The 11,774-nt window shown below is 33.8% G+C and overlaps 1 protein-coding gene across 1 annotated transcript; it reads right to left on the reverse strand.

Moving 5' to 3' along the window:
• Positions 1-1,095: 1,095 nt before the first annotated feature.
• LOC131143495 (nudix hydrolase 16, mitochondrial-like) lies at positions 1,096-8,414 on the reverse strand. The gene is made up of 4 exons (XM_058091844.1): positions 7,731-8,414; positions 6,126-6,240; positions 3,303-3,386; positions 1,096-1,714 (listed from the first exon to the last, which is right to left on the reverse strand). Exons 1-4 carry the CDS (start codon positions 7,799-7,801, stop codon positions 1,415-1,417), a joined length of 570 nt encoding a protein of 189 aa, XP_057947827.1. The 5' UTR covers positions 7,802-8,414; the 3' UTR covers positions 1,096-1,414.
• Positions 8,415-11,774: the final 3,360 nt, after the last annotated feature.

The following is an 11,774-nucleotide window of genomic DNA, read 5'->3' on the forward strand; positions in this document are numbered from 1 at the left end:
TAGTTGATAAACTACATTCTTACTCTTTTTACTCATAGATTAATTGGGAATTTCTTTTCTCACGAGTCTATATAAAATATTTATTCCATGATAATATTATATAATCATACATGGAGAAATAAGCTCTTTCATATATATATTCTTCAAGAAGCATTTTTAAAGTTGCAAATGAGACCTAAGTATTTAATTAAAAATTAATTGCTCAATGTTTTCTTGCTCATCTTAATTGATTAACCTCTTTTCTCCCAAGTCAATATTAAATACTTGTTCTATGAAAATATTATTAAATACTTCTTCTATGAAAATATTATACATAGATTGATGTGCAGGAATATTTACTTCATTTCATTAGACATACAAAAACTTCATTATCATTTATTTATTAAATTTTCTTGTCATTTTTTTTTTCAATGGAGAAGACAAACAATAATATTATAGTGGCCAAAGTCGAAGTCCCGAGAACAAAGAAAGAGTTAACCCAAATAAAATATTTGGTTTGATTTTCATAAACAGTGACTATTGACTGGTTGGATTTCAAAAATATTTATTTTCCCTATCAAAAACAAAAGTTATATTAATTCTAAGAAAGTGTTTTAAAAGGTGAAAAAACAATCTCTTTGACGCCTAAATAATTTTAAAGTAAACGTTATAGTCTAACCCATATTCTATACATAATTGGAAATTTGGAATGGACTACTAGAGTTCAACTGGGGAATCATATTATTCATATAGCTACAGTTGGAGCATACTAAGAAACACCAACAGGATCATATGAGAACATCGTGCAAATAGATTTTTGGATCAATAAAATATGATAATTTTTTAGATTAAGATTTGTGTAAGAATGTGATTATGTTGTAGATTTGGATTGCGTAGACTGTCTTCTGTTTCGCCCAAATCTACGTACTCAAATTAGCTAATAGGTTTGTACAAATTCACAAAAACTTAAATATAAGATTCGAAATTTATAAGCCCGATTTTTATACTTTCTTTAATATTTATTTAGTTTTAGGATAAAAGATATTAATCTAACAAAAAAAACTTATGCCTCCCTCGCTTATTAACTATGGATGCATGTCTACTAGAAATCAAGAGTTTAGGGTCCATAAAACTTTTCCAAATGATACCTTTATCTAAGTATGTCTTTCTCTTCTTTCAGCCAGAAGGTGGATGTCCTCAACAAGAGGAACACAGTAAATTGGAGAAACATTTCGGTATAAAAATCCCAGAACTCCCAACAAAAAAAGGCAATGTCACTCAAAACCTGAAAGAGCAGGTATAATTGGATCATCTTCTACCATCAGCTTATCACCTCCTAAACCCCAGGAAAAGAAAAGGGTACTAAAAAAAAAAGGAAATAGGGAAAAGACACCGGATTGAAATCAGACAGGTGCCTTTCGAGAAGTGCCGGGAACTATTCGATGCTGTCCGGGGAGCTAGCAGGAGAAAAAGTTCTGTGGTCTTCTTCCTCCTTAATATAATTGGCATGCCACTTGGAGAAACCATCCTGAAGGGCCTCTTGCATCCATGGATATCGGCAACAGTCGACAGCTTCAGAAATGCTTAGCCAAGTTCTCTGCCGAGTGCTCTGCTCTGGCCAAGACTGGAGTTCTTCCTTCACAAGCAAGGCAAAGACAGCAGCTTTACACAAACCTCCAGGATTAAACTCATCTTGGAGACTTTTGCTTTTAAATTGGTAATCACCCAAGTGTTGCTGGAACAAAAAAAAAAAATGACAACCCCAAAAGCAAATGAAATTCAGAGAAGGAAAGCAGCCAACCGCGCAACTATACACTACAGAAATCATTTTCAAACTGAGAAAATATCAATGCAAAGACCCATCAGCAAAGGTGAAAATTCACCCAAAACTTTAAAAATTAAAAACAAAAAAATCTTGCAACAAACTTACATCCTAGCACTAAGAATCATCATCCTTGCCCAATTTCATTGTGCCTTCACCCAGAGTTTTAGAACTTCGAGTTGGGCATGTCATTTTCCGTTTTGAAAATAATTATCAAAACAGAGCTAGTAATCATAATATTTTTCATAATGAGAAAAGAATTTGGTGCATTTTTCTCTTTCACCTTGCCCTTTCATTAAAGCAGGAATGGATCCTAGCCTCAAATATTGCTCCTGTTGACAATGGAAATTTAAAAAAAAAAAACACACACACACACACGCACACAATTGGTAGGATCCTCTACTCTGTGATCTCATATAGCTGAAGAACCCTAATCAAGATGGAAGGTGTCATGCAAAAAACAATACATAGAATCATGATATAAAATGCTACACATTGCACAATTTATTCCTATTTATAAGGGATGTCAGCAGAATGTACAACCAAGAACTATAGAACAGCCAAATATCTAAAAAAGGCTAAAAGAATGTTCACTTTTCATGGCATTGGTATGTCCCTGGATTATATTTTCCAAGTCTACTTCCCTTACTCAAGCTTCTTTTCTGGTGCCCCACAGAACCATAAAAATATTTCCTTTGCATGCATGACCCTAACACAATGGTTGGCTACACAATACAATTGCCCTCATGATTCCTGTGTACAGCACCTATCCAGAGTCCCCAATTAATCTATCATAAGATTTAATACTGTGCGACTGCCACTCATTTAATGAAGAGAATAGAAATAACAGCTCAATGCAAAGAAAGAATGGTACAAGTCCTTACTATATCAGAAATTTGGTCTTACCAAAAAACATATATCAGATATAGTTAAGCCTGTAAAAACCCAGCTATATGGACACAAAGGATGAGAATCACAGGTATCATATCAATTACGTCCAAAATCCAACATTTGTTATACGCCTCCAACTGTCTCACCCTCAACAGTGCACATATCAAGATCACACAAACTAAAGGAACCTGACTTTCTGAGCAGGCAACCTCATAACCACGATAAATAACATCCCAGGAAACATTTCCAGGCAAAGGAAAAAAATGCCCCTGAGCACTGATCAAGCAAAGCAAGGCACCAATTTTTAATGAGGAGAAAAAGAGAGAAGAAAAGAGCCACAATAAAACAGGAAGAACACAGTTATTGTAAAAGTGACATGGCAATTTTAAAAATAAAAAACAGAGGAGAAGCCATTTGTCTATATAGCCAATGTACACCCCCAAAAATGTGGCATATCTGTGCATGCCCCTGCACATGCATGTGCACAAGCATGTGAGCATCTAAGTGTACTTTGAAAGAAAGATAACAAAATAACCATGATTTTTAAAGAAAATTGTCAACCAAAAATTTAGAAGCATGCACAAAACAAACGAAGACATCGTTTTCTCACCATTAGTTCCCCTCGAACTCCAGCTTCTTCTAAAGCTTCACGCACGGCGGCCTCCTCAACAGTTTCGTCATTCTCCCATCCACCCTAAAATATTTAGAAAAAAGAAGGCTAAGTGATGGAAGTTTTTTCTAGAAGGAACAACATACAATGAACAAAAAACAGAAACAAAAACTTTTAAGGCCTTTCTTGACTTATGGTAGAAACAAAATGAAGCATGTATGAATAGGGATCCATACATGACCAACCACTTTGATGGTACACTGTACATCACATTTCAATGACTGAGAATACAATTTTTATTCAGCTAGAAAGTTAATTATCAAAACTCTTCTCACAGATGCATAAATGCAAAATTCAATTAGTATTGGCTGAGGTATAACTATGTTGTAGAAGCCATATAAAATCTGACATGTCTTTTGATTGTCAAAAGTCTTTTCACAGATGCAAAAATGCCAAATCCAATTAGTATTGGCTGAGAGATATGACTATGTTGTAGAACCCACATAAATTCTAACATGTCTTTAGTATCTTGCATACCTTAGAGCTAATAAGAATTTTTTTAAATTGATGCAATCAGCAAAAAGAAACAAAAAGAGGAAAATTTATCAAACACAAGCGTTGATTTGGTGGGATGAAAGTGAAGGAGGTTTGCCTTGGAGTTGAATTGAGCTCTGAGATTTGGTTACCATTCAAAGCAATATAGCAGTTCTGTTCACAGTACCTAGCACACAGCGTAGCAGAGCAACTGCCCAAGCACTGTACATGGTGCTATTCATAGGGCTATTTTGGGGTAATTTTTATTTTTCTGCGGGTATTTATTTCAATTTATTTTGATTCTTTCATTTATTTTACTAGATGGGCTATCTAGATTAGTTTAGATGTTTGAGATTAATTGTTATTTGGGGTAAAAAAAAGCAAGAGTGCCGTATAAGCTTTGTATTGTCTTTCTTTTGCATTGGAAAAAAATATTACAATCAAGGTTGCAAGATTGCTGCAAATTGATTCCTTAAAACCCTTAAAAGTGTGAGGCTTTTTTTCTAGGAATAATCCCTAGAACAATTTTTCAGTTGATGGGGAAACTACACGCACAGTCATGTAAACCCTTGGGATAATGGGCTCAACCTCCTACCCTTCTCCACTTAAATGTTACAGGGTCTAAAAACTAGAATTTATTGGTGTGATGTTGATAGGCATATGACTCCTTATCTTAGTTATTTAGTTGACTGCCTCTAAACCAGATTTGAATTCCTGATTTTCTAGCCTAGTCTCACCCATTCCTTAGTTCCCTTTAGAAACCATAATCTCAATAAACTTCGTGATTTCTCCTCGTCATCCTGCATTATTTATTCGATGCAATTAATCTGAACTTCCAAATCTTTCAAACCCAAACATTGAGTATATTTGGACATTGTGATAAGGTTGTCATATTACAATTATTTAGGGTCTGTTTGGTGTCGTCGTTGTTCTCTATTTTCTGTTTCTGTTTCTACATAGTGAAGAAATAGATTATAAAAACACGTTTGTTTATGCTACCAGTTTTCTGTTTCTATTGTCGATTTTCATCTGTTTGCAAAATAATTAAAAACCAAATTTTATGGTTTTCAATTGTTTTGACAACCTGTTGCTATAAATTTTAATATCTAGAAATAGTTCTTCATTTTATACACTTAATTAAAATTAAAATAAAATGACCATATGAATTCAAATATAATTAAAATAAAAATACACATAAATTTCAAAAATAATAATAAATCCAATTACAATATAATTTTACTATTTTTCAATTTTCATGTCCAATAAAATTTTTACTATATAGTTAATTTTGAAAGTAAAAAATTTTAATAAGATAATTATAATTTTTTTATTTTTATAAGAGTATTTTTTAAATGTGTATTCGTTTGAAATTTTATTATTTTAATCATATTCTTGTAATATTATTTGATTTAAAGATAAAAATAAGCATTTTTAATTAATTTTTTAAGTTATTTTAATTTTATAAATATTAACCAAATAAGTTGCTAGTTTTTTATTTTTAGTTTCTATTTCTAGTTTTTGATTTTTTTTTTTCTTCAATTTTTGACAATGATACCAAATTGACTCTTTTAAGTTATTGCAGCCACCAAGTTCTAATTCCAATAAGAGGAAATTAAACTTTGTTTGGAGACCTAAACAATGCAACATTTTTTCCTATCCTCGTTACAAGACAGAATCTATTCTATTCATGTACATGAACACCTAACTATGACGATTATTGACATTTAGAAAAAGAAATTCATCAATAGAAAAGAGAGAAAATTGCAGAGATGAGCATAAATAATCCTCATAATGCTTAATTGACATTATACAAACAACTGACATGGTATGATATTTCATTCCACAAGTTAGCCTCCAACCCCAATCCAGTTTGAACAGCAAGTCATTCCTTGTGGAAATTATCTTAAGTTCCCTTCAAATATTTAATAGCAATTACTCACATCCCATAAAAGGCAGAAATGCCAGAAATTTTTTATCTGCCTCGTGCATTCCAAACTTTACAGGACAACCATAAACAATATGTGCAAAGAAATTCGATGCACCAAAAAGTTACAGCAAAGGCCTAGACAGACTGCAAAAATAAATAAATTATTTAATCAATTTACAAGATAGAGATAATAACCACTACACACCAGTAAAATTAGCACTACAAATCCACAAGGAAAAATGAGAATAACAGAATAAGATTCATAGTTTTCTTCCAGCAACCATTACTTGATGCCTGAACTATGATCAAAGTAAGAATTGATAAATAAACAAGTTTATATTTAAATATATCAAAATTTGTACCTTTGGAAACAGAAGACCCGGCCCGCTAGCTGAATTGATCATAAGTACCTCAACAATCTTCTCAGATGTTACACCATTGCGTTCAACAGAATTTCTATACTTAAAAGGTATACACCTGTAAACAATTCTGCTTTTTAGAAACAAGTTCTGGATAGAAAAAAAAAAAAAGGGACAGTCATTCAACTCAAAAAAGAATACACCTGCATAAAGAAAATGCTTTCTGTTACTATTTCCAGTTCTCTATCACATACTATTTGACATGCTACAGCACTTGAACTTTTAAGTAGTCTAAACATAGCTTAGCTATTTCAAATATTTACACAATGGAAACTAGAAACCTATTACTAAATAATTATAAATTCTATACACTTATAACTGAGAATTAAAATCATAGACTCAATTTAAGATTGGCAGATAAACCAAATGTGTCTCCATCTGTGCTCACCAAGTCAATAATTCAATGAGATGATAAGTTGGGCTGATCTTCATTTGATTAATACAGTAGTTGCTCCATCTATATTAAGTGATGTTAGTGATAATGAAGATTCTGATCAAATGAGTCAAGGGAGCATTTTACTAAAATTTTCTTGTGATTCAGATTCAACCATGTAGTCCAGTGATGATAACACTAGTGAGATTTTGAATCATCTGAATCAATGAGAAGACTGGTCCATTAGGACATCCTTCAATGCATTTGATAATTATCTTTATTTAAAACAGAAAATAAAATAAAATTAGGACCTCAGATCCATTCTCAGGAACAACATCCTGCCAAATTACATGAACAATCAACTCTAAAACTACTTTATTTATTTTTTTCTTTATTTATTAATATTATTATTATCAATTTTGAAAGTCAGGTAAACCAGTTATCAGACTCTTTCTCGCCAATATTTCAAAAAAATAAAGAAAATTCCAATAACCACTCCATTAACATTAATCATAATATGCACATCCATGTCACTGCAACAACTAACAATAATTCATAATCCATAATCATTAAAAAAAAAAAGTAAATTGCACAAAAAATCCTTGAAGTCTTATGTTCAATTTTTTTGACATCCTTGAAGGGGGTTGGATAAACCTGAATATGAAACTTCAAGGATCCATTTTTCAGACTAAAAATATCAAGAAGTTCAGTGCAATTGAATCAAACTTGGGGAGCTTACTATATAATTTAACAAAAAAATATGATCAGTCGAAAAAATGTTAGTCTTGCACCTAATCAAGAACAAATTAAGGCACTATTCAATTGGAAATTGGCTAAATCAAAGCAATGTTAGCTTCTCAAAAATATAACTACTTCCAAAATGCTAGCAAATGACGTCCCATGTGCATTTGGTGACCCCATCTACATTGCACAATTTTATCATATCGAACAAAGATCAAATTCCACAATATTTGAATCAAAGAAACACATCCCAACAGCTTATGCGAATGAAAACCAATCAGAGATTTGGTATAGTTTTGCCCTGCCACTTATTAAATCTCTGTGAAGCACGAACTCAAACAAGAAACCAGCAAAATGAAGGGAAGAAAGGAAGAGTTTCATGAAATAAAAAACTAGAGAGAGAAAATTTGGGAAGGGAAGAAAGAGAATCTTACCCGGCGACAAGGCGGTAACCATTCTCATAGCGCTGCTGAAGGCGACCAGTGCGAGCGACCAATTCAGACATTGATGTGAACGTTTTTTTTATATATACAAAACAATTGTCGCGTATGCGTGCAGCGTATATATGTATATCACAACCAACCTTCAATTGAAGGAGTTGCAAAGCATATCATATCTCCTTCGCATCCAAAACACAAACCAATCAGCACCTAACCCCTCTCTGCCCCTCGCAAGCTCTGCCACAGGCTCTTCTCTTACCGCCGCTACTAAAGACCATCAACAGCGCAATGCAGGCATTCATCACCGCCGTTGCAATGTCAGCACCGCCTTCCGCCGACGAAACCGGTGGCCGCCGACCAGAGAAGAAGGAGCATTGAAGGTTCAGGTCCACCGCCTCAGAGTTGTACACAGGTGGTAGTTTCCTCCGCACATAGAGAGAGAGAGAGAGAGAGAGAGAGAGAGAGAGAGAGAGAGAGAGAAGCTATAGAGGAGAGCGTAGAGATCGGAGCGAGGAAAAAGGCGAAAAGAGGACGAAGTCAAGAGGCGGTGGCCGGTGGTGAAGAAAGGTCGGCTGCATACTTGGGGGAAGAGAGAGAAGGGACAGTGCCCCAGATTGGAGACTAGCCCTCTTCAGAGGCTTCCCTTCCCACCTCTCTCTCTCTCTCTCTCTCTCTCTCTCTCTCTATATATATATATATATATATATCTTTTTTTCTCTTTTTTGGATTTTCATTTAATGGATAAAGTATTTTAAATTCTTAAAAATTTTAAAAAATATTTATACTATTAATTAGGAAAATGAGATATTTATAATTTTTTTTCTAAAATATGATCAATTTGAAAAAAATTATATAGTGCATTAAGAATGAAAGTGAATCAAGTCGATTCATGCTCGTTATCTACTCAATTTTAACTTATTTTATAATTTGATTCGTTTCAATTTTAGTCATGTTTAAGTCAAGATTAAACTAATCAAATAGTTTAACAAGTTCGAGTTTTCTAATACTACTCATAAACCTAACTGAGTATTATTATTATTATTATTATTATTATTATTATTATATAAGTGGCATGATGTGTATTTTATGCATATAATTGACATATACTATATATTTTATACATGTATTTTGTGTCATCTCTGTATACTTCTTGGATTGTGATAATTGCCTGAACACATGAGAAATAAAAACAAATCACTGACCTCAATGTTTCTATAAGAACTATAATTATAGGTCATTTAAGTAATGCATATAATGAGTGTCGCTTGAAGATGAGGTAATCGCCCATGCGAAGGGAATTACTAATCGCCAAACCATCTAGGAAATCGAAGGAAGATCGTCCATCTATTTGAAGGTCATCAACTCACCTAGGTAATGCTAACAATTAATTGCCAACTTGAATATAATAGAGGTTGCTTATTAATTGGCAATAGGGCAAGATACTATTAGACATGAGAGCCAACTATAATAATTAGACTATTAATATTTATAAACAATTTAAATTTATTCATATGTCTTTAAATGATTTGAATTTATAACTTGTAACTATAGTTACGTTTTCAACACATATAAATATGTGAGTAGTTTCAGTTGTGATTGATCTTTAACATATTCAATTCAATTCTCACAATGTGACAAGCAACTATCACTTTCATCTTCGTGCCACTTTATTCCTTTTATTTCTATCATTTTTAACCTCTACTTCCCTTACTCTACCTTTTTCTGTCTCCCTCTCCATATCTATTCTAATCTAGCTTTGATCACATTCCTCACTTTCTTTCCCCTTTCTATGATTTTTATGATTTCTATAACTCTCTAATTTTTCTATGATTTCTACTTCTACAACTCTTTAATTATCTCTATTTTTACACCTTTGACGGGAACTAACATAATGAGTTCATTCAAGACTAATCTACCATTTCCGCATATCAATCACATCATCACTCAAATTATACTTAATTTTGTTTTATCAAACAACATGAATTTAATATTATATTATAATCAAATTGAACTTAATCAAGTCGAGCTTGAATTTTAAGATTTGCAAGTTCAAGATGAGTTTTAAGTTTAAAATTAAACCAAGTTCATGTTGGGCTTTTTGTGGAGTCTAATGTGTTCAATCTGGATGATTACCCGACTTTTTTTTAATAAGAGATTTCTATCCTAAGGCTTAGTCCATGGAGCGAAGGATTGGGCCATCTAGGGGCAATGCTTCTGGGAAAATTTTTTGGGCCCGTTTTGCAGCCCATTCGGAATTCTATGCACAGCATATAAAATGATTGTTTTTGGGTGATTAGGGTAAATGGTCACACTTTGCAAGAGAGAGAGAGAGAGAGAGAGAGAGAGAGAGAGAGAGAGAGAGAGAGAGAGAGAGAGAGAGAGAGAGAGAGCATTGTACCGCCGCACTCTCTGTATTTTTCTTCCTGATAATAGTGAAATTCCTGCAACTCCGTGAGCGTAGGCAAAATTGTCGAACCACATAAATGCTGTCTTGTGTGTGTGATTGATTTTTATTTGGCGTGTATTCTTTCTCTAGTTTGTTTCTTATAGGTTTCGAGAATTTGTTGTTAATTCCCAACAACTGGTATCATAGCCAAGTTAGGTTCAAGTGGGAGCAATGATAGAGGAAGCAGGAAAGGCGTTTAGAATAGAAAAGTTTGATGACACAGACTTTAGATTTTGGAGGATGTAGATCGAGGATTATCTCTATGGGAAGAAGTTACATCTGCCACTTCTAGGAGAAAAACATGCTACTATGAAGGACGAGGAATGGAATCTCCTTGACAGACAGGTACTAGGAGTTATAAGATTAACTCTACCTAAGTCCGTTGCACACAATGTTGTAAAAGAGAAGACTATAGAAGATCTGATGAAGGCTTTTGTCTGGTATGTATGAAAAACCGTCAGCAAATAACAAGGTACATCGAATAAAGAAATTGTTTAATTTGAAGATGGCAGATAATGCATCAATAGCACAATATCTGAATGAGTTTAATACTATCACAAATCAATTATCGTCTGTAGAAATTGATTTTGATGATGAGATTCGTGCACTGATCATTTTGGCTTCATTGCCAAACAGTTGGGAGGCAATGAGGATGGCAGTAAGCAACTCTACTGGAAAAGAAAAACTGAAGTATAATGATATACGAGATTTAATTCTGGCTGAAGAGAACCGCAGAAGAGATGTGGGTGAAACCTCAGGATCTAGTTCTGCCCTAAACCTTGAGACAAGAGGCAGAGGTAATGACCAAAATTAAGATCGGAGTAGATCAAAATTCAGAAATTATTAAATCTAGATCTGGCCAAAAGGGACAATGTTGGAACTATGGGAAAATGGGTCACTTTAGGAGACAATGCAAAAGTCTTAAGAAGAAGAATGAGGATGATTTTGCTAATGTTATAATAGAATAGGTATAGGATGCATTACTTCTTGCAGTAGGCAATCCACTTGATGATTGGGTTTTGGACTCGGGAGCTTCATTTCATACCACTTCACACCATGAAATCATGCAGAACTATGTAGCAGGATATTTTGGTAAGGTGTATTTGGCTTATGGTACAACCTTGGATGTTGTGGGTATGGGAAACGTCTGGATTTCGTTGCCCTATGGGCATGTTTGGTTACTAGAGAAGGTACGACATATTCCTGACTTGAGAAGGAATTTGATTTTTGTTGGATAGAATGATGATGAAGGGCATGCAATGTTGTTTTCTGGTGGCACTTGGAAGGTTGCAAAGGGAGCCAAAGTATTGGCTTGTGGAAAGAAATCTGGTACTCTATACATGACCTCAAGTCCAAGAGACACAATTGTAGTTGCTGAAGAAAGTACTAACACAAGTTTATGGCACTACGGACCTTGTCACATAAGTGAGAAAGGGATGAAGATGTTACTGTCAAAAGGGAGACTACCAAAATTGAAGTCCGTTGATTTTGACTTGTGTGAAAGTTTCATCTTAGGAAAGCAAAAAAGGGTGTGTTTCTGGAAAAGTGGTAGAACACTTAAGGCTGAAAAATTGGAGTTAGTGCACACATAT

The sequence above is a fragment of the Malania oleifera genome, chromosome 11 (assembly GCF_029873635.1).
Source record: "Malania oleifera isolate guangnan ecotype guangnan chromosome 11, ASM2987363v1, whole genome shotgun sequence".
Lineage (NCBI taxonomy): Eukaryota > Viridiplantae > Streptophyta > Magnoliopsida > Santalales > Ximeniaceae > Malania > Malania oleifera.